This window comes from Phalacrocorax carbo, chromosome 2 (assembly GCF_963921805.1).
Source record: "Phalacrocorax carbo chromosome 2, bPhaCar2.1, whole genome shotgun sequence".
Taxonomy (NCBI): Eukaryota; Metazoa; Chordata; class Aves; order Suliformes; family Phalacrocoracidae; genus Phalacrocorax; species Phalacrocorax carbo.
The window spans coordinates 46,580,726-46,603,866 of NC_087514.1; the positions used below are offsets into that span (position 1 = coordinate 46,580,726).

Here is a 23,141-nt window from a genome sequence, read left to right on the forward strand (position 1 = left end):
ATGAGAGAGGGTATTAAATTAGATAGGGCTAGTTGTAGAATGAAAAGGATTTAGATTTAGGATTGATTAATGGCAATTCCCTGTCAAATGTTGAGTATGGTCGCTGTTCTTTTCTGCAACACAAATTTCAACATTTATATGTGTTGGTTTCATATATGTTTGAGTTGCAAGCTGACGTAAAATACAGCCTGGCACTTACAAACAAGACTCCTTTTGTGTTCACATTTCTGTCTAGTTGGAATGCAAGTTATGTCTTGGTGAATTTCGAGGTTGTTCCTTTAAAATCATAGCTACAAACTAACAAAAAATCCTACTCATACAGACATTTTCTAATACTTAAATCTCATTGATTCAAGATCCTAGAAGGCTCTCAGGGTCAACCTATCCCTGGTTGTGACTTTCCAGGCTCTGAGGACTACGTTTAGCCCTTGCTGAAGATGACTGCTAGAGCTTGCCATTTTTTATTAGCTTTGTTTACTGTCGGGCAGATCAACACTTCTGAATGTTCATTCCATTGCATGCATACCGGAGTGATTTGTACTCCTGTTGTCATTGTGCAGGTGTTTCTTTCTTGATAAACTGCAGGAGAAACTTCTCTGTGATCAGGCCAATGATAGTATGGAGGTGGATGAAGAATATGATGCTGGTGACCAAATGGAAGTGGATCAACAGGGTGAAGACATTTACTCAATGATTAAAAGCTGCAAATTTAACATGAAAATGAAGATGATGGAAAGTGCCAGGAAACAGGTGACTGTACTGCCTGATAGCTTCCTGTTTTGTGAGAAAATATGTAGAAACTACAACTGGAAAAGCCTCATAGGTGGTCTTGAGCACCTTTTTGCCAGGTTAGACCTTGTCTGTCTTTAACCTTGCTGTCCAGGACATTTTGAAAGGTCAAGAAAGTCAGTTCCACAGAGACAGAAAACAAATGGATAAGTGTTAATGAAAAACTTGATGATAATTTGTCATTACTGGCAATGTGCCTGAAGGCCCCTTTGATCCACAGATGGTTTCTGACACTCTAAAGGGCAGATAAAGTATCTGAAATGCTGCAGCCTTTAATGGAAGGGATTCTTGCAAACAAGCATAATCCTTTCTCATTTACAAATAATCTTGTCTTTACAAGAAAACAAATCAAATTCAGATTGAATCAATATAATTTATTTCAGTCAGCAATGATGAAACATTTTATGTTGGGGTTTTTTTTTTTGCGGTTTTCATTAATGCTGTTAGGTTAAAACTTCTATAAAGAACTAAAGCTAAGTGACTTAGAAATTTTGTTTGGGATCTGACTGCTAAAATGACTGAAATATAACCTTTTTAATGATGGGCCTTTGGTGAATCAAGCTTGAGACAATGCAAATAACACTTAAGTCGAGGTCTCCCTCATCATCTGAGATGCTGCAGAAATCTGCAGTGACAGTGTTTATTTTAAGCGCTGTAATAACTGAATATGACATTAGTGTTGTGCAGACTATGCACTCTTAAAGGAGTAAAAGAAAAGTAAGGTTTCCTTTAGTATTACTTATATAAAACTTTTCATCAAAATGCAAACATAAGAGACTTGCTTAATGGTATTTATAAACCAATTTATATGTCTCGTATGTGTTTGTACTGCAGAACAGTTAATGCTGTTTAGTCATACAGGTAGAATTATTTTGATTTCCTCAGTTTGTCAAACCTCTGTTCTTCTCTTTTTCTTTTCAAATTTTTCCATTAGCACAAATCTGTTTTTGAATATAAGGCCTGACAAACAGTGCACCTCTCTTCATCTTATTATAGCTTTACTTATGTTACCTAAATCCTCTTGTCCCTTAATTTAGTTGCAGAAAGGTTTTATTTCCTCTTCAGATGTATTGTCTGAACATTCTGTCTTAATCTGAATACAGAACAGCTTCTCACTTGCAAAGAAGCTTCTGAAAGACCTACGCAAAGAAGCCAAAACAAGGGAAGACTGGCTGGTGAGATGGAATTATGCCTATTGCCGCTTTACGCACAGTTGCAGCCAGAACCAGAGTTGTCCTGAACGCATACTTTCAGTGTTAAAAACCATCTCCCTGCTTGGTAACAGCCTTCTCTTTGCTTCACATTGTTTATTATACAAAGCTGCTTTGTTGTCAAATTACCAACTTTGTTTTTGAATTCCAACAGAAGATACCAAATCTGACTATCTTAGCAAGAACATAACGACCTTCCGAAACCAGTCTCTTCTTCTGGGTACTACATACCACATCATGGCCAACGCTTTTAGTCAGGATCCAAGATGTCTTGAGCAAATGGAGGAAGAAAAAGCTGGGAAAATAGCAGTACTATCAGGAGAAAGTCTTGAGAGTCCTGAAAAGGTAAATGAGAGGGGAGAAGCTTTTAGGTATTTCAGTATTCTAATTCAATATTTCAGTATTGACTTCAATGGCTAGTGATGGGTATAGATACATACAGAGAATGTGAAACCTATCTGCTATTAGCAGTGATTTGTCCAGGACTGCACCTAGGGTAAGAACAAAAAAAAACAACCAACCAAACAAAACAACCTGCTGTGGTTGCTGTTTTGTCCTGTTTTAGCTCTCCTGGAGTTCTGCACCACTATACCCTTTTTAACTGGGAGAGCGTTCTTGTGTTTCTCTGCATTTTGTGTGGAGGGGAAAGACATAGTCATAGCACCTGCATGCACGGTGGCAAGACAAGGCTTGGGAACATGATCCTCAAAGAATGCCTTTATTTCAGCTGGGCATTTCTGAGTTTCTTCACGCTGTCAGACTACCTTATTTCATTTTATAATACTGATAATTATACTGATACGCTTATTTTATGTAACTAATTTTAGTGATAGAGAGGAAAGGGGTTTTTAAGACAGAGTGTATACAGGTCATCTTTGGTGAGGTGCGTATTTGAAGAATACAGTGACAGACTGTGCTGCATCTGAAATCGTATGTTGTCAGTTGTCCCAGATGCTGTGGCACTGACCTCTTGTCTGTCAAACTGATTGAGTAAGAATTTGAATTACCATTGCTGACTTCTTTCTATTAATTCCTAAAGTCACCATGAAGACCCTTAGATATGAATCATTTCAGTATAAACAGCAAAAAGATGTTCTTAATTTGTGTTTTTCTGGTTGTTAAAGAAAAGCGGATAAAAAAGAGATTCCTGCAAAAAAGATTTTAAATTTTCAGGTGTGTAGAAACTTGAGCAAAAGCTTAAGCTTCATTTATTAGCTTAATTATTAAGATCATTCTTCTTAAGGAAAAGATGAGCATAAAAGCTGTTCTGCATCAGATGAGTCAGCTTGGAATACCAGATATTTCCACAAGATCAAGGAGTTTAGCCTTATTTAATCAGTGCTCTGACCCTGGTAGTTTTCCTCTACCTACATGACATTCAAACTATTTCATTTCAGTTACGGCATTTTTCAGATGTTCCAACTTGTTCTGCAGCAGTTTTGTGTTTTGTGTAATAACTGCAATAGCTACAACATCTGAGGTTGGTAAGCTTGTTAGCAATATAAGCATATACGTACTTGATTTATAAACATCCAGTTGTAAATGATCTTCTCAAACCCTTCATTGCATGAGCTGCATTAGAAATATATGGTCAATATGACTATGTTTGTAATAAGGAAAAATATATCAGATTTGAAATAGTTTGATTCATGCTTTTTTTAACACAAATTCTAAGTATAGCTGTTACGCAGATGCTACAGATTTGTCTTAATAGGAAAAAATAGCAATTTTTAATTGTGTTTTCTGTTAATTGTTTGTGGAAACTCTAGTAACATTAACTGTTTTGCATTTATAAAAATTCCACATAACATTTCCAGAGGCTAATTTAAGTTAGAAGGGTGGTGGTTTTGCTTCTTCATTTAAAATTGTGGAAATTAAAATTCTTGAAATTACTGCTAGAAATAACATCCCAATTTTTTTCCTTTGTATCAGCTGCTCGAAACATCTAAGACAGTTAAAGTTTTACCTACCCAATACTTGCAGCCAAGCTCCAGTTTCAAAAAGAATTGTTGAATACTACTTGCTAACGTGTCGTCTTTTCTCTTATCGTTGAATTTCAGGTATTGGCAGGTCTGAACAAGAAGGCCTTTCAGTGTTTCAGCAGTGCCGTGAGGAAGTCTGAAGAGGAGGTGCAGTCCCACTCCATGGAACATGTAGATGTCATGGGAGTTACTGATGCGTATATGACTTTGGTCAGATTCTGTGACCAGCATCTGCATAAGGAAGAAGAAGGCTTGCTTGGTTAGTCAGGATTTCTCCTAAGGGTGCAAAGTGGACTTAATCTGTGATGCATGAGCTTTTGTGATACCCAGGAGATCTCCCTGAGCAAGACAGCTTGAATTTAAATGGAACAGTTTGTCCTCCAGTTCAACAGTATTTATTTATATTCCCTTCCACCACCACCCCCCCACTATTACTGCTAGCATTGGTACTAAGTGAATCACTCATAGTCTCCCTCTCACTTGTGAGATATATATCATGTCCAGCAGATGCTTCCCATGTTCCTTCCCAGACCACAGCAGTGCTGTGTTTAAAGCAGGCAAGATACCAGCAGCGATGCAGCTTCCTGATAAAGCTAATCCTTACAGTCCTCAAGTATATGTGTTGCTGATGTGTGCAGTTCAACAGATGGGAAGGAGAACAAAGTAAAAATACAAAATACAGAGGGGAAAAGAAATACCAAATTGTAAAGATGAATGTTCCAGATGATCAAAGACATGGAACAACTGATGGTGTTTCTGATAATTCTTGTTTAATGTCTCTTGGCAGAAATTAACACTGAAGATCTGCAGCTATTCCCAGCTATTGTGGTGGAGAAAATGATAAAAGCTTTAAAACTGAACTCCAGAGAAGCCAGGCTGAGATTTCCTAGACTGCTGCAAATAATTGAAAGATATCCAGCAGAGACACTGGGTCTAGTGAAACGAGAGGTTAGTTGCTTCCATTTTCCTGGCAGCAAATGTCACTATAAATCAAATTTAAAAGGTGGGGGTGGAGGTTGGATGGACAGAGAGGTTAGACTGGTAAGTTTTGCTGCAGGTAAATCAGATACATTTTATCCCATCATTGTTCCTTGCCTTTTCTCTAACTTGCTGAGTCTAATTCATACGGACAGAAACTTTTTTCTTTAAGAAAAACTTTTAAAGTTTAACTTTTTTATTATTATTTGGTTCCAAATGTTAGTTTGAGAGCTGCTGGAGAGAAACGATATTGCAGTTTTTCTTCCTTCTGAACGATCTAAGTGGGCTCATAAAGGCACATAGGATTAGGGTGAGGCTTGTATCTTGTTTCTGTAGGCTGAGTTTCCTGTATGCAGGATGCCAGCAGCTTTTCCATGCTCGTTTTCCACTTCTCCCACCTCTCCCTGTCCTGCTTCACTTCAGAGTTTACTACAGCTTCTTCCTCCCTTCCACAACCTGTCCCCCCAATTCTGTTCCACAGCATGATACTGTGAGCCACGCTGCCTTCCCTGCTGTCATGGGACAGATAAGCTGAGAGGTCCTCCATGACTCATACCTGTTCCTGCCTTGGCCTGCCTGCACTTTCAAGCCCATTGTGCTGGTTCTCATAGAGTGCCAGGCCCTGTCAGAGGAAGAACTCAAAAGAGACAGAAACATGGCTTAGTTACCCCAGGAAACTGGGAATGTAGCAAAAGTAGGTGAGGTGCACAAGGTGTGGCCACAGTGAAACTCTGATGGTTCAAACAGAACCTAACACCTGGTCCAGTTAACAAACCTCACCCACTTAACAAACCTCACCCAGAAAAGAACTTCACCAGGCGTTTCTTCATCCTCTCCTTCTGTGAGATAAATACTGGGAATCTGATCTCAAACTCCGTTAGAAAGGTAGGAAGGGATGAGACAGGAAGAAAGGAGTCGGAGTCTGGTCTCTTGCTATCAAAGGAAAATATATTGTAGCACTCCTTTCAAAAGTAATACAGCTTTTGGAGTGAGGTAAGCGTGAAGTATATTGGCAGGGGATGCACTACTGAAATTAATATCTACTAGCAAGTCTTTAAAGTTGAAGGAAGAACAAAACTGTGGTACAAGTTCCAGTGTTCTCCATCCTGGCTTTTCTTACCCAAATAAAGACTTCAACCCAATGGTGTTTGAACTGTCCCTTCAAATTTTTGAGTTATTTGTATATGGTGATCAAAAGTTATTATATTGCGTCCAGGTAGAATTTGAGTATAGTTTCCTCTTGATCAGCACACTCCAAATCTTTGAAAAGAAAAACCTATTAAGCAGCAGTAGATAGTAGTGGTGGTGGTAGTAGTAGTAATAATAAAAATAATGAAATTGGCTTTATTGGGGAATGTTTTGTGTAACCTAGTTGGCATTATCTGTTTCTTTTTCATGTGTTTCTGTCTGTTAGGCTGGGCCACAGAGCAGTTTTGTTTGTATTTGCTCTGTTTGGTATTTTCAAGGAGGACCAAAGCTGAAAGCAGTGTCTGTGTTTTTGCAGCTTCCTTCGGTTCCCTGTTGGCAGTTCATTGGTTGGATTAGCCAGATGATGGCACTACTTGACAAGGATGAAGCAGTAGCCGTGCAACATACTGTTGAAGAGATCGCAAATACCTATCCCCAGGCAATCATCTACCCTTTCATGATCAGCAGTGAAAGTTACTGTTTCAAAGATACTGCAACTGGTTGTACGAATAAGGCATTTGTAGAAAGGTGAATTTGCAATCAGAGTAGCTCTTTTGTATGTTTTTATTCAGGAGTGGAGATGTTTTTTTTTCCTAATGAAACTGTTTTCTTTAGGGGACATGAGAAGCATTAGAGAGTAGTCCCATGCAACCTGTGTTCTCATTTAAAGGCAAAGGGAAACCAATACATGAGCTCTCTTAGTATTAGACATACTCAGGTTGGTGGCCTGAATACTTTCTGAAGTGTTGAGTACATATAGTCCCCAGGCTGTGGGAAGCTAGAATTTTTTCAAAGAAAAACAAGACCACAGAGAGGCAAGCCCTTTCTACAGATAATTCTGTGGTAGTGAAAGTTTCTCCTTTTCCTGCTCTGCTGAGGCTGAAGGGAAATCAGGTGCACAGTTAGCCTTTTACTGTAGCAGACTTCACAGCAGTGAGAGTCAGTACCCATCAAAGATGAAGATGAAGCTAGCTTGGACATTTAGAGTCACTTTAATACCAGGCAAGAGCAGAGATATTTGTATAGAATAGATACTCCTACCAGACTTCAGAGAGGGCCAGTGAAGTGGATGCATGTTATCTTTTGGGGAATGACAGCTCTTTGTTGTCTTCTCAGTTTATTCAGTGTGCAGCATGCGCCTTCCTCTACAAGCCCTCCCTTGCCCATTTTGCCATGCAGTAAAATCTGAGTTAATCCCCAGGCAAAAGTCAACTTTTATCACACAGTGCTGTAGAACCACTAATACAATTTTAGGTGTCCTTTTGCTTTTTTCAAACCTCTGATACATTTGCTGTTTGTTTTGGTTTTTTTTTTCACTTAAAATAAGACGATAAAGTCTTGCACTTCAAAAACTGTCTCTTGAATAACTGTTGTGATAAGATGTGAAGTCTGGTTAATGCCCGTTTCTCTTGCAAGTATGCTTTCCACTCCTGCACCAAGCTCCTATTTTCATAGTGGGACACTTAAAAAATTGGGAGCTGCACAGCAAGGACAGTCATGCAGTCCACAATTCTGAGGGAGTCCTCCTAGCTACCCCCAGGTTATTTTGCCAGATTCTTTAATATAGCAGACAATCTGGAGCATTGCTTATCTGCAGGCTAGGTGGTGATGGTAGTTCCTGTTGTGTTGTGATGCACTTCTTTTTTTCTTATAAAGGATCAAGCATAAGTTGGACAGAGGAGGAGTGGTTGAAGATTTTGTTCGCTCCCTGGAACAGCTCTCTAATCCCATAATGCTTTTTAAGGTAGTGTATCTTTTTTATCCCCTCCCAGCCCCCTCCTTTCCCTTCATTCCTCACCCACTGTTTAGGAAGAAGAGTGCTGGGTGGAGCCTGACACAGTTCGGTTGACACCACAGCCGCAGGAAGCGGTTCAACCCAGAATCAACTGGTGATGATGTCAGGGTGCTGTCAGCAGCTTTTGCTGCTGATGGCCTCCCTCCTTGTGCTAGCTAGCCCTTTTCAGCTTTCTCCTTCAGGGTCTCTGCCCTGCCTCATAGTCAGTCTTCCTTAATTGTTCTGAAACTGTTACAGAATTATCATTTGTGGCCATCTCTACAATTTCTTACTACTTGTATTCTTATGCCCTTTTCCTGTTCTCTGTTGGGCTTCCTTGTCCACATTCTGAGCCTATTGCCCAAAGGATTCTTGTCTTGTGTTAAATACCACTCCTGGCGCCGTAGAGGCTTTCTTAGTTTGCGCTAGACACTATGGTAGTAAGCATAATTATATTATTGAGTAGAAATATTTTATCGAGAGAATGAAAGGGAAATATTTCCATAGCTTTTTTTATTGCCCTTTTGGTTGTCAAAAGACACATTAATTGACTATTAGTAAGTACAGTAACCCAGATGCAATCTGAACAGATTACCAAAGAGCAAGGGTCAGTAAACTTTTTCTCAGTGCTCTTCTGTTTCCTTCTGTTTGCAGGATTGGGTTGAGGATGTCAGAAACGAGTTGGTAAAAGCTCAGAGGAATAAAAATAAGCTCAAGGAAATGTATGAAGGGATGTACAAGAATTTGGGAAATTTAGAGGCTCCTGGCCTTGGATTGCTGAGGAAAAGGTTTATTCAGGTATGTGTGATGACTGTGTAGTGTTGGTTTTTCTAAAAGGCACCAGGAAGTCAAAAGAGAAACAGATCACAGCTTTTACAGGTGCTGGAGGACTTGATGAGACAAGAGATCAAGTCAGGAGTACAGGACTGGGATTTCTTTGCTAGAAGCTATGGGCTTATTATAGTTCAACCTCCACTTCTGACTGCCCTGCAGGACTAAATGTTCCCTCTTACTCGGTTTCGGCCTCCCGTGTCCTGCACAGTGCCAGGTTCTGAGGGCCTGGGCGCCTCTGACCATCCGTGAACCTGCACAGGAATCTGGCCTTGTTTTTTTCCCTGCTGCCAAGGATGTATGAGCACTTCAGAGTGTTTTGCTGTATTATGCTACTCAAATTTGCTGCTGATACTAAATTATTTATGGTAAGTTATTCAGAAGAGGTACAACTAAGAAGAATTACAGAAAGGACTTTACAGAACTGACTGAGATCTGAAATAGTGAAAGTCAGTGTAGAAAAATGAAGCGATGCATGTAGGAAAAAAAAAAAAAAACACAAACCCAAAACAAAACCCCTACTTTCCACATAAAAGGTCTTTGGGTTTGAGCTGACTATTGCAATTGAGGAACAAAATCTTGATTTGTGATAGTTCTGTGAAAACATCAGCTGTGAATACTCAAGGGCAGTCAAGAAAGAAAAGCAGCTGTTAGTCATTATTAAGAATAGAGAACAAAACATGGATTTAGATGTTGACTTAGCAGCCTTCTCTGACTCTTACATCTTGAACACTGTAATCCTCATCTGCAGTTCTCAATATCGATATAATGAAACCAGAGGAGGTTCAGAGTGGCAAGAATAATTTGAGGTGCAGAGTAACCTCTGTACAAGGAACAACTTTACCATTCCTCCAGTTGGAAAAGACACAACGAGGACAGATACAATAAGGCTCTCAACATCAGGAGTGCCAAGTATGGAGTAAATATTATGTGGAAAAGGCAGGTTCAAAACAAACAGTGAGAAGTGTTTCCTCATTCAACACGCACTTAAGTGCTGAACTCCTCCTGCAGGGTATTATGGATGCTTTCATCGGTTCAAATAGCAAGTAGACAATAGCATGGGGAGGGGAAAAATGCTTTGAGTGCTTTTACATACAAATGCACACTTGTGGGTCCAGAAAACCCTGAGCGGCAAATTGGCAAATTGCTGGAGGCCAGGAGAGTGATACTCCTACAGAAGCCCAGCTGTGTGCTTGTACTGTGGGCTAGGTGGATCCAGGTCTCTGCCGTACGGCCATTCTTATGTCACATTAGCACTAGATAACCTTATCCAAGTATCTCTAGGGAGATTCCTTCCCCATGAGCAGGGAAGGTGGAGGATGGGAGTAAGGTGTGGTTGAGTAAGGTGGGGTCGGGAGGAGGTGAGGTGATAGAGCAGCAGAGAAGAGCAATTAGAAGTTCAGGAGCATACTAGCCTTTTGAATATGTTGCTGCAAGATAACTTGTGTCTCTGATGATGATGACTTTAAACTTAAAAAAGTATGGGAATACAAATTTGCAGGATGTGCCGCTGCCAGGGTTGGGGTGGAGGGAGAGGGGCAGCTGTAGGCTGAGCCATGCAGGGTACAGGCGCAGCAAGGGACCTAGCAGGAGGGCAAAGGCAGTCTGCGTTTGGTTGCTGGGCCCACTTAAACAAAAAAATCCATGGCTCTTTAAAAAGCTGAAATGTGTGGTATTAGACAATGCTGCAGGTAATGCTGATGGATTTTTGTTATTGAATTAACAGAGTAGGGAGAGAAGAGTGAGGGAGGTGCTGGAAGAGGGATAGCAGGGTTGTTCCCCTCTGCTGAAGGGACGAGGGAGAGCAGTATTCCTTTCACACGCTGCGGCTGCAGGAGAAAAGGGTCAGGGTGATGGTACATAGACTCTGAAGTTTTTTGCCTTCGTGATGCAGTATTAATGGAGAAACAAAGTGGGCTGTGAGGATAACTGTGTAGTTTCTAGTGTCCTTGCTGGAAAAAAAAAAAAAAAAAAGAGTTGTATCTCTTGACTGACATATAAAATTGCTTTAATACGTGGAGAACTTCAGGGCTGTAATCTTCATGTCTATCATTTATGTACAGTTTCAATTGTAACTTAATAAAAATCTTGCTTTTATTTTTAACATGAAATTCCAATAATGCATAAATTAAACACTGTTGATGGATTGTGTTAATTAAAATACAGTCTTAAGGAAGGCTATTAAATATTTGCTATTAATATTTTATATTGATAAATATTAAATATTTGCTGCCTTGAATTTTAAAGGAAGTCCAAGAACAGAGCAGAGAAAGCAATCAGATGATCATCTGGAAATAGATTTAAAGTGATAAAGATGTTGCCTGTAGCAGTCTCTTCTTCAGAAGGATATTTTCTGTATTTTCATTTACTTCAGTGAAGTAGCTGTGTCCTCCTTAGCTTGGGAGAAAAATGATAAGGCATTGAAAAAACAAGTGAGCTTACATATCTCTCCAAGCTGTTAATACCAGTGAGGTCCAAGAGGGAACATCTATTTTTTCCCTAGAACCTTGAATTATGAACAAAATAAGTCAACTCAGTTATCAACTTGCAGATAATACTTACTTTGCTTATTAAACGGATCAGTATGAAATGTCTTTGCAGTTCTCCTTTATCAGATATTTAAAATACTTTTAAAATATGGTTATATAAATTTTACGTCTGAATTATCTCAAGGCAAATCATGAATAATGGATATGATGGTAAATAAAACACTGAAACTGGCATTTTCTAACATGCAAAAAATTCTTTTAATACATAAAGATACATGATATGCATTACATGTACATGTACTATCTTTTAGTTAGCAAAAAAGGTATATATAAAATTAGCTATTTGCTTGCTGTGCAGTATGGTTGCTGCTAGTTTAAGAAAAAAAAGGAACAAAACAAAAACCTCAAAACCAAACAAAAATCCCAGACCTTCCATAAAGTACATAGCATTCAAGTTCTAAGGGGGGAGAAAAAGAGTTAACGTAGCTTATCCATCTGTATTATTTTTTGCCATTTATAAATAGAACAGTTGAGGGGCTTTGGGGTTTTGGGGGTTTTGTTGCAGCAATTTGAAAGTGTGATGACATCTAAAGAGTGGGACATCAATTAAATGTTCTGATAATAATCCTGTATTTAGCTTCATGAGGGAATTTGTATTTGTTTTAATAGGTACAAATGTAAATATTTGTATTTGATATCAATATTTCACTAGCTGTTCTTAAGTTTTTGTAAGCAGGTGAGATACATGTATTAAGTTTAATGGGCAGGGTTTTTGATATGGCAAAAAGGTTTATGATCTAATTCTACAGATCTTTGATATCACTGATTTGGTGTAATGTAGGTATTTCTGTTGATGACAGCTGGTGGGTCTACGAAACAGGCAGTAAAAGTGTTCTGACAGACGAGAAATAATGCAGAAAAAAAGAACTGGAGTGGAAGGATGATAATTATTTTAGGAGCTAAGGTGAAGCTGTGTGTGTAGATAGGAAGGTACTGTTTGGGGAGTTCCTAGCACTGCGTTAACAGGATTCCTTTCTTATAAATGAACCTCAGGTGTTTGGGAAGGACTTCGATAATCATTTTGGAAAAGGTGGTTCAGAACTGTTGAATATGAAGGCTAGTGACTTTGATGCGATTGCAGCTTCTCTCCTCTCAGAAATGAACAAAAACCATAAAGAACCTGGAAACCTGAAAGAATGTTCACCGTGGATGAGTGAATTCAAAGCTGAGTTCTTTAGGAACGAACTGGAAGTTCCTGGTAAGTTCCCCTTTAGTGTCAATGGCGACCTGTCCTTCAGAAAAAAAGTTGTGACTCTTGAGCTCTACTTCTTATATTGGCTATGTGGCCGTTCTTTCTGGCCTTACACAGAGGTAGATTTCACCTGAAATGACTCTGTTTATTCATCATCTCTTAAATCTGTTCTTAAGGTATAGTCCAGATTCTTAAAATTGTATCTAAATTTGTATCTCTTACCTAAGAACTTAGTATTTTTTTGAAGGCCTGACTACAGGAAATCTGATATATAAATCTAACGTATGTTTAAATCTAGTTCAAAAAGGATGTGTCTTCTGAAACTGTTACGAGCTGCAATTCTAACAGCTTAAGAAGGAAAGAATATTAGTAATTCACAACCAAAATCATATGTGTATGATGTTTTTTATGCATTTTAAAAAAATATTTTCTTCATAGTTATCATTCTACCAATTTGACAAAATATTTGGACGCGTGTTTTGTTCTTAAACACACTTCAAAAGTTATACAGATTGATTTTAATTTTTTTTTCTTCTTTTAATTTTTCCACTACCACTTCAGGTCAGTATGATGGAAAAGGGAAACCACTGCCTGAGTACCATGCAAAAATCTCTGGATTTGATGAACGGGTATGTTTATAAGTTTGAGACAAAATCCTCTGTGGTATAAATTTGTGTCCATACTCCATCTGAAGAATTTGACAATAGCGAGGTTGTTGCTTGTGTACGCATCTTGCAGCACACAAAGGAAGGTCTGCAAATAGGCATTTGTTTTTCTAGTAGTAATTGAGCAACTTGATTATGCCATCTAGGAATGACAGATGTGCTTCATTTTGGTGATGATTCTGTAAGGCCAAGTCTTCTGTCACAAATATTTTGCTTTTTCCTGTCTTTTTCAAGATAAGTGTAATGGAATCCTTGAGGAAGCCAAAACGTATAACAATCCGAGGCAGTGATGAGCGGGAGTATCCTTTTCTTGTCAAAGGTGGTGAAGACCTGCGGCAAGACCAACGTATTGAGCAACTGTTCGATGTAATGAACATTATCCTTTCCCAAGATGCTATGTGTAGCCAAAGGAATATGCAGTTAAAAACATACCAGGTCATCCCCATGACAACAAGGTAGGCACTTATCTTGAAGGGACAGAAATCCTCATGTTAACGTCTATTGCTGTTGGGACATTAGAAAGCGAGATTTCTGTGTGCCATTCTGGGTCAGAGTGTTTTGTGTCTTGGCTTAATTTTTTTTTTCTTTTCCTTTTAAACAACATTGAAAGAACTTTGTCTGGAAACTTTTTTTCAGAGTATATTTTAATTGGTAGCTTTCAACCTTCTTTTAGCAGGCACTAGAATGTGTTGCTTCCTATTTGTGGTGTCCCTCTAAAGTTCAACTCTGAGCTACTTGTTCTCATCTCAGACTTCTTTTGTTCCAGACTGGGACTCATCAAGTGGCTGGAAAATACTTGTACTTTAAAAGAATTCCTTAAGAACAGCATGTCTAAAGAGGAAGACGCCAACTATAACAGGTGATGCTTGGTTTAGCTGTCTGCTCTAATAGGGACCACAACTAATGGATTTTTTGACAGTGACAATCTTATGGCAGCATTTTTATTTTTTAAAAGAATGAAATAAAAGCAGCTATAAGCAAGGAGGCAGTTTGTACTTCCTGACCCAAATTAGTAATTAGCGACTGTTTGTTTAATGAGTACCACTGTAACTGAAATATCCTCCACCCAGCTTGTTTGAACAAGAGGCTTATAATCATGCGTGACGTCATTATTGTCACCATTTCCTTATCAGCAGATTGATTTTACAAGCAAAGGATTTTGATCTCCTGACTTGATCAGGCAGGAAATGGACGTAGGTTAGCAAGGGGGGGAGCGGAGGGGAGGGGAACAGAGCAGAGCAGAGACAGAGCTATTCAAAACCTGGGTTCAGCAGTGTGTCGGTAACAGGGGGAATTGGCAGCAGATACACAAAACACAACTGTAAAAGAACGCTGTCTCTGACTTTATACAAATGCTAGGTTTGAATAAATTAGCTTGCTTTCTCTTGATTGCAGTTGGGGGTTCAATATTTGTAAAATGGATTTAATTCTAGCAGTTCAGCCTGTTTCTATCCTGGAATTTAGAAACATGGGTTTATTTGTCAACGTTGTTCTTAGTACATTATCTCTGTTTGGGTTTGTCAAAGTGGTGTTGTCACCATTCTTTTTTTTTTTACTAGTTCTCTTGTTTATGGGGCATGTTGGAGGAACCTCCAGCATGGAAGTTGGACTCCAAAGAGTCATTATTTCTACAGTTACTTGATTTGCAAGCAGTTTAGGAACTGCTACGGTTTCTGCATTGCTGCCGTCTGGTTCACCTCTGTGAACAGCAGCGGTACTATGTTGGTCTCCGTTCATCAGCTGGGAAGGTGGAGGAGCACTCACATGGAACAACCTTGTGAGGGGAGAAAATTTCTAATACGTTAAATGTAGAAGATCAGTGTCTTTCTAAAAAGAGTTGATGATTTAAAAAGCTTTATTTTATTGTTTTATGTAGACTTCACGTATTTTCCTATATGCTCTTCAAACAAGTCAATTAAAACACTTTATATTAAGCTATGGTTGAATGACAGCACTCAAAGGAAAATTCTGGTTAAATCCTTGCTGGCTGTATTTTGGGTGCGGTGGGGGAAGTAACCTTCTGAAGTTTTAAAACAGTTCTCTTTATCCCAAAGTGTTGGGCTGTACAGTCTGTAAATGATAAATACTTGTTAAATGGAACGGATCTCTATATCACAGAACATGGTTTGGAAGGAAAAGAGAAGGCAGGTGCCTTCTGGAACACCTTGGTTGCTGCCTCTGGAACAGAAGTTTAATGTCTAGTGTGTTTAGTGAAGATGGGAGAGAAAAACATCAGATCATTCTATAAGCAGTACAGCTAATGAAGACTGGCCTGGCTTCTTATGGATTAATACCTTAAGTCCAAGTCCCCATTCCTCCCCTCCTATACACACTGAGGAGGTAGTGGGCTGCCTTCCTGCATTCCCTACCTGTTTGAATGGACAAATGGCAGCACGTCCTGTGGTAGACTACATAGTGCCTCTGAAATGGACTGTGTGAAAAATACCTTTCCCTCCCTGGAGAAATTATTTCAGGCCTTTCTTCTCAAGGCAACACCTGATTTTCACAGTACCTGTTGACAAATTAACACCTTAGATGTCTTATCTTCTGTCAAATATGTGAAGTACATTCAGAGCTGGGGGAAAGAGATGGATGGATCAGCACATGCACTGACGGCCTAAACTTCATTTCTGTAGAAGGGCTGAAGTTAATGTAGCTTCCTGATGCCTTCTGTGCATAAAAATCTCCTGGGTCACAGCAGCACAGACTCAGCCTGCAGGTATTCAAGAGTAGTAAGATGATAGAGGGAAATCATGAGGCCTTTTTTCTTTCTTTCTTTCTTTCTTTTGTCCCTAGCATGGAAGGACCTCGTGCTACCTACTCTGAGTGGCTGTCCAAGACAGGTGGGAAAGCACAAGGCACCTCTCGATACCATAATATGTACAGGTAGGTTTTAAAAGAGAACTGTAGGTAAAATGTAGAAACTAGAGTGTGCATGCACACACAGTTGTAGAAATTCCAGGGAAAAATAGGATCTGCGTTATAATGTGCTGGCTAGTTATGATTTTTGCATGTTTTACTGCTTTGTCTTACTGGAGATGGTCTGCAGGATGAGTTTAGTATGGCCAAAATCCCACCAGAGCACAAGAATGCTTCCAGAGTTTGCTCGCTTCCTTAGGAAAGTGTCTAGAAGCAGATGCTCCTCTTCAGCTTTATTTCCTAGGTGTCTTATTCCTGATTTTGCAGTTAGGTAGGCTGCCTCAGAGCCAGAACACCTGCTGAAGTTGGACAGAGAAACTCATTGTGATTCACTGAGAGTTTTAAGAGTATTTATATTGATGGTTTGGGTCCTGACTTGAGCATCCTCTGAGAGGAATTTCCACGCCTGTCTGGATCTAGCACTGTAGTGGGGGAAGGGAAATATCCAGTGGAGCCCTTCTGACCAGCCTATAACCTGCTTAAGCAAGCTTCTTCTTTCTTAAGGGAAAACTTTGGCTCGTTTATCTCAGTGTGTCTACATCAGTACTTTTATTCAGATCTGGAATGCGCTTTTGAAGTAAATTCCCAGTCACCCCCACTCACCTCACATTGGCTTGTATCACAGAGCTGGCCCCAAGTGCACAATTCTGCTCCTTTCAGACGAAACTAGACTGGAAGGAGAGTACCCAGCACATTCCAGCTGCTCACGAGCATTCAGTTTGCAGGACCAGACGTGGGCTAGACCAGAGCACTCACTCGCCCTGCCTTCCCCAAGTGCATATGGCATGGATGTCCTCAGCACCAACTATTTAGTTCTGCTGCCTCCCCTTGTGCTGCACTACTTTCTAATGTCAGTATAGCCTCTGCAAGCAGCTGAGAGATTTCGTTTGGGTCTTAGTTTCTCTTTTTGGAAGAGACTGTCCAGCCAGAAAGAGCACAATTCTGATGCTGTATTAAAACTTAAACCCGTCTGCTTAATTTGGGGAAGACTAGACAAAACTACATACTCTTTTGTATTAAGAAATATCAGTCCCAGAAAAAACTGTTTGGGGAAAAAAGAGAAGGGCGGCTATTTTTAATACCAGACAAAACATCTTGGGCAAACCCTCTGTGTGTCTGGCTGTACTGTTTACTGGGGTAAGCAAAGTGTGCTAATGCAGTCAGGTACACATCTTAGCTTGTAATGTCCAGTGGGCTGTTATTTCAATAGCTAACGTTATTCTTTCATTAATTTGCAGAAATGCTAACCGTAAGGAAACAGTTAGGTCTTTCAGAAGTAGGGAAAGCAGCGTTCCAGAAGACCTGCTGCGGTAAGCGCGCTGTTAATGACTGTACATTGTGAAATTAATGTTGTTGTTTTATCTGTATGCAACAAGTGACTTCTGTTTTGTTAAGGCGAGCCTTTGTGAAAATGAGTACGTCTCCTGAAGCCTTCCTGTTTCTGCGGTCCCATTTTGCGAGCTCTCATGCACTGATGTGCATCAGCCACTGGATACTTGGTATCGGAGACAGACATCTGTCCAACTTCATGATTAACAAGGAGACAGGTGGCATGGTGGGAATAGACTTTGGATATGCGTTTGGCTCAGCTACGCAGGTATTTGTTTTCTAATTAATTTTTTACAGCTTTTGCATTTAATATGTGCAATTACACACTTATTCTCGGTAATAAATTCAGTGCTTCTCATTTGCCATCATTCTGATGTGAAATAGTCTTTACAAGTTACTTCTAGCTAGTATAATAAAATCTCAGTTTCCAGATACTCTTAGGCAGGGGGGGAGCTACAGAGTTTTATACAGTCTATACGGTGGTGTTTTGTATAGTTCAGCCATGCTTCCAACCACTGTCACTAAATATTCATGACTAGAGTCATGAATAGTGTCACAACTCGGTCCTGTTCTACCAAGTTGCACATTGTTTTCAGTTCAGTGACAAAGAGGGTTTCAAAGCCTGAAAAGAAAAAACAAATATTGATTTCTAATCCTTCTGTTCCAAAGTTCCTTAATTTTTGTTTTCTTTTGACTGTCCTTCCCCTCGGCTAGTTTTTGGGTGTGCCAGAGTTGATGCCTTTTCGACTGACTCGCCAGTTTGTTAATCTGATGATGCCAGTGAAAGAGTGGGGTCTCATTTACAGCGTGATGGTGCATGCCCTAAGGGCTTATCGTGCGGCTCCGGATCTCCTCATCAGCACAATGGATGTATTTGTAAAAGAGCCTTCTTTGGACTGGAAGGTGGGATTTTTTTTCCTCTCTCCTTCTTCATGTGAAAATTCTTAAACTGTAATAAGGATAAAACTGAGCAAAAAGCAAGCATTTCTTGATGCTCGCTCTCAGTGCTCCCTTTATCTTTCCATGTCTTATTGAGTTCTCAGAGAAACTGAACTTAAAGGATGTAAAATGACAGAATTCTATATTGACGGACAAAGAATAGTAGCACGTGTCTGTGTTATCAGCGTACTGGTTTTTATCTGCATGGAAATCCTCAAAATGTGGGTATCTCTTGATCACATTATGTCACTTATGGCAGCAGCATAAATATTTTCGACTTTTTGCACCGAGCCCCTTGAACTTACAGAACAGCACTGTATATATCAAGGTAATAATTACAGAGAAAAAAACCTGAAACTAGTTGCGCTTCAGTAACTCCGGTTGTAAATTAAATTTTAAATCACGGGCAGGCTAGATATCATCTTACTACTTTGTCCTCCATTGTGTCTGCAGTTAAAACTTACTGGCTTGACTTGCTGTGATGTGGCTGCTTAAAGCTATTTTTAAGTGTATGATTTACGATAGAGCAAATTTGTTTTCTCTTTAGAACTTCGAACAAAGACAGCTGAAAAAAGGAGGCACGTGGATTAAGGAAATAAACACATCTGAAGTAAACTGGTACCCTTTGCAAAAAGTCAGCTACGTCAAAAGAAAGCTTACAGGTGCCAATCCAGCAATAATCACTTGGTAAGATGCTCTCCTTCTGCTTTAAACTGCTCCACTGAGAGCTTTGGCAGTCTCCTGTGTCAGATTTTGCTCCCGTCAGATAGAATGGCAGCTAGGGAAAGAGAAGAGGCAGAGAGCGCAAAAATTCAACAAGCTTCCTGTCAGAATTGTTTTGGTCCGCATACAAGCTCTCTGAACCGCCCTGCCAGCCAGAACACCAGATATCTCCCGGTGAGCGCTCTTGCTCCAGCTCAGGCCTCCTGAGCAGTTTTACTGTTCCTGGCAACACACACGTCCCCACCCCGTAAGCCTGCTAAACTTCTCACTCCTCAGACTGCTGTTCTTTATGTTCATCTCCACAGCTTTTAGGCTAGGGGGTTAGTATTTAAGTCCATATGCTTCTGCTGGACAGTTGCTTGAAATGGAACCTGAACCAGCTGTATGGGAGGCACGGAGGTAAGCTGCTTCCCAAAAACGTCGCACTCAAATCTGATGGAATTCTTACGTTATTTATGTCAGTCTAGTCAAGTCTGGTTCAAGCCAGAATGTCTTTAAAGTTCAGTTAAAGTACAATTAATCCCTTCCATCCTCTTTTAAAAAGACATTTTGGATTAATAAAATAAAAATAAAAGAAGGCAAAGGAAGCAAGCCTGTTTTAAAACTGTACAACTACTGAAAAGCACAGGACTTGGGAGGAGTCCCTTTTGTGGTCAAGGCTGAACTGGAAAAGGCAGCAAAATATACTTGCAGGCAGAAATCAGCAGGGCAGGTAAGGAGATAACAGCTTGGATGTGAACTGTTAGAGACCTTTGACAAGATTGAAATATTCATGGTAAATATTCACTAGTAAAGGACACCTGAAATCACCAGTCTTCACTGGCCGAGCCATCTACAGCTGTTTGAACAGTCTCCTCATCTTGAAAAATAAAGCTGCGTGAACAGTGTTTAAGTACTGTTTCGTATTTTAAAATCCATCTCAGATTTTCTGCTTGTTTCTTTCAGTAAGAGTGTATTTTTCTGTTCTTAATTTTAGTGATGAACTGCGCCTGGGCCATGAGAAGTCTCTTCCTTATAATTATTTTGTAGCTGTGGCTCGTGGTAACGCTGATCATAATGTCAGAGCCAAAGAGCCGGAGGATGGACTTTCAGAAGAGACCCAAGTGAGATGCCTGATCGATCAAGCGACAGATCCCAATATTCTTGGCAGAGTCTGGGAAGGATGGGAACCCTGGATGTGAAGGACTGCTCTCTAAAGCCCAGGCGGCCAGGAGGAGCGTCCCCTAACACACAGCTGCAACCAGATCAGAATTCTAATATAGAAAAATTTTTTATTAAAGCTGTATTCAAACAGTGATTTTTTTTTTTTGTTTGTTTATCATTTTTTCTTATATGGGGTTCTGCAACAGAGCAGCTTTATTGTCTCTATGTGAAACTCCATGTAGAAAGAACTGGAGAGGCTACAGAGCTTAAAGACGATTTGCGGAGCACTGAGGTCACTCGGTGGAAGGCACAAATTCGTACCCTGTGAACTTGTAGGCATCCTGGGTAGTGCAAGGCTGCGCTTTTGTCTGTTACAGAGACCTTGATGACAATCAACTGTAAACCATTCTGCAGACATGTGTTATTTATAATTCAAACTAGAAGGTTTTCATATCAATAGAAACAGTGAAGCACATGTTCAAAATAATAAGAAAGCAGCTTCTAGCTCTAGATAACACCTAAAGTATCTGCATAGTTGTTTTATTACTGGATAATGAGAACACAATGACGAGACTGTACCAGTTTGTTCCAGCAGATTGTTTAACAATTAGAGGTTATACTCTGTTATCTCTGTCCTTTAGAAGTCTGTACTCCTCACGTTGCCTTTAGCTTGTTTTGGCCAAAGCCAGGAGTAGCTACTGCTGTTAAGCTCCTCGCCGTAACTGCAGCGCAGGACGGGAGCGGCTCCGCGCTCCGGCGTTAGCCTGTGCCCAAGTGCAGAAGCTGTGCCAGAGGTGGCTCTGCCTCTCTGGCAGCCAGTTTTCAGGTAACCTTGGCGGCAAGTGCAGCGCAGCGCAGGCGGCGACAGGGAGAGACGGGGACTTCTCTAAAGTATTATGGTTTTTATTACCCACAGTTCATTGTAGGAGATAGTTTCCATTGAGGCTTTTAATTATCATAAATGGTGTAATAAAAATAAGTCTTTGCCCTTTCACTGACTACACGCTTTCCCTCCTGCCCCCGTGGCGATGGGGCAGTCCCGGTCTCCCTGAGGGCCATGGCTGCGGCTGGCACCAGTCTCAGACCGGAGCTTTCACCTGGAGAGCTGAATCTGCCTCCTGGATGCAACTCCACAAAAAACTCAGGATGAGGAGGATTGCTTGCTGAGGCCTAACGCATAGGGAGGGGGCTTTTTTTGTTTTAAATACTTCCCAGCAACAATTACTGTTTGTTACCTTCCTTGTTACTAAATATGCTCAATTCTGTATGTCAGTAGTGTTACGGATCAAGAAATCTAGAATCTTTTTGTCAGATTTTATTAATTAAAATTACTGTTTGGCGGTATTTTTGTAAAGGAAACATCTATTTAAAAATGAATAAACTTTCAGATGTATACCTCATGTCAAAAGTTAATTCGGGGCACTTTAATCACAGAAAACATCCACATTTACCCATTTATACAGGTGATAATTAATGGATAGTGTTTTTTTCATAGGAGGGTGTGATACAGTCTATTTTTATATCACCTTGTGTAAGATGTCGTGATGCATTTTGTTGTTTTAATCTGTGGTATCAATAAAGACGGCGGCGTTATGACTAAAGCGTGGTTAAGTGAAGCGCTCGCCTTTCACAGTGTCACTCCACAAGTATAAGAAGTTAAAGCACAATAAAAAGCTACATGAAAAGGCGAGGGGACATTTGGAAATTAAGTGGCTGGTTGTACGAGGTGTTTAATTGCACTTTTGGCACATACCTCAGATATTTACGAGGAACTTTGACCTGCACTGCAGAGGACAAAGTTTAGGTTTATAGTTTAACGAGGCTCTTCTCGTAGCCTACGGCTTTTGATACCTTCAGCAACAATAGATGTTTGTGCACAGCAGGCCTCCCTCCAGCGCCAACCAAGGCTTCCTTGGCCTTTTGGAAGGGGCCGGAGCAGGAACGCAGCCCGGCTCTTCCGGGGGAAGGGGACTGTGGTGAACCCTGCCCTGTGCCTTCCTCTCCCTTCAGTCCGTAGCAAAAGGCCCTCAGGCCGGGGGCGAAAGCCTTTGAGACAGGTGAAAGTAGCCCTGATAGTACAGAAGAGCTTTGAATGTGTCCATGACGCTTAAAATAGTTAAAAGCTCAGTTTTAGGCCTAAAATAAGTACTATAGTTGGAAGCCTCAGCTGCATCAGTCCTACTAGTGATGCATTTGGCAAGCTCAAGCGTCAGTAAGGAGCAAAGCACAAAGCTGCTGGGTTTTCATGAGCGGCAACACGCCCTGTGCGAAGCAGGTGGAATCGCCCTCACGGAGCTTTCCCTGTGCAGCTGAATGAGCCCGGAACTAACCTCCAACAGAGGTGAATCGCGGCTGCCGTCCCCAGCCCTGACTGAAGGGTGCTGCTCTCCGTAAGACAGCAGTTAAATGGAGAGGCTGAAGCCAGCCCGTGAAGCGGCGAGGAAAGTACTGACGCAATGAAAACCTCAAGTTGCTGGGCTCGGTGCTTTACGTGGCGGGTTTGTTCGGCTTCCAGAAAAGAATAAGATGATGTGTGGCTCGGAGTCGGAGTCTGCTGCGGGTCTCATGATGCAAAACAAGGCTTAGTAACTATCCACAAGTATGGCAGAATATTTCCTTCTCAGATGAGATAACCAGATGTGCCCTATATCTGGAGATTCATGAGTTGCATCTAAAAAGCTATGTAAACCATTAGCATATATTCTCAGTAGGTTTTTCTTAGCGTACAGACTAATAATGTTTAAGCTAGTCCTTACCATCCCTGTCAGTCTTAAAATTCCCCTCTAATTAAAAATAATAATACTGCTAAACACAGAGGAAAGCTCTGCAGCTGCAGCCTGCAGTCAGCTCCTTTCACAGCTGATGAAGAGGTTCCTGTGCGCTGCTTGTCGTGCTCGGGATTTTTCCTTAGCCCCCACCACCGCCCCCC

At 40.5% G+C, this 23,141-nt stretch overlaps 1 protein-coding gene across 4 annotated transcripts in view; it reads left to right on the forward strand.

Moving 5' to 3' along the window:
• The window catches only part of PRKDC (protein kinase, DNA-activated, catalytic subunit), an 86,113-nt gene extending 64,508 nt beyond the window's left edge, over positions 1-21,605 (forward strand). For 3 of the 4 annotated variants that reach the window (XM_064442745.1, XM_064442746.1, XM_064442748.1), the window contains 18 exons: positions 561-750; positions 1,893-2,067; positions 2,155-2,345; positions 4,061-4,241; positions 4,770-4,930; positions 6,465-6,676; positions 7,805-7,892; positions 8,577-8,720; positions 12,296-12,500; positions 13,056-13,123; positions 13,394-13,614; positions 13,926-14,018; positions 15,956-16,045; positions 17,317-17,388; positions 17,474-17,675; positions 18,122-18,310; positions 18,894-19,033; positions 20,046-21,605. In XM_064442745.1, the coding sequence (XP_064298815.1) occupies positions 561-750; positions 1,893-2,067; positions 2,155-2,345; positions 4,061-4,241; positions 4,770-4,930; positions 6,465-6,676; positions 7,805-7,892; positions 8,577-8,720; positions 12,296-12,500; positions 13,056-13,123; positions 13,394-13,614; positions 13,926-14,018; positions 15,956-16,045; positions 17,317-17,388; positions 17,474-17,675; positions 18,122-18,310; positions 18,894-19,033; positions 20,046-20,250 (2,827 nt within the window). In that variant the 3' untranslated portion in view covers positions 20,251-21,605. Of the gene's footprint in view, positions 1-560; positions 751-1,892; positions 2,068-2,154; positions 2,346-4,060; positions 4,242-4,769; positions 4,931-6,464; positions 6,677-7,804; positions 7,893-8,576; positions 8,721-12,295; positions 12,507-13,055; positions 13,124-13,393; positions 13,615-13,925; positions 14,019-15,955; positions 16,046-17,316; positions 17,389-17,473; positions 17,676-18,121; positions 18,311-18,893; positions 19,034-20,045 lie in introns of those variants that run through there. The other variant, XM_064442747.1, reaches the window with a different exon arrangement.
• Positions 21,606-23,141: the final 1,536 nt, after the last annotated feature.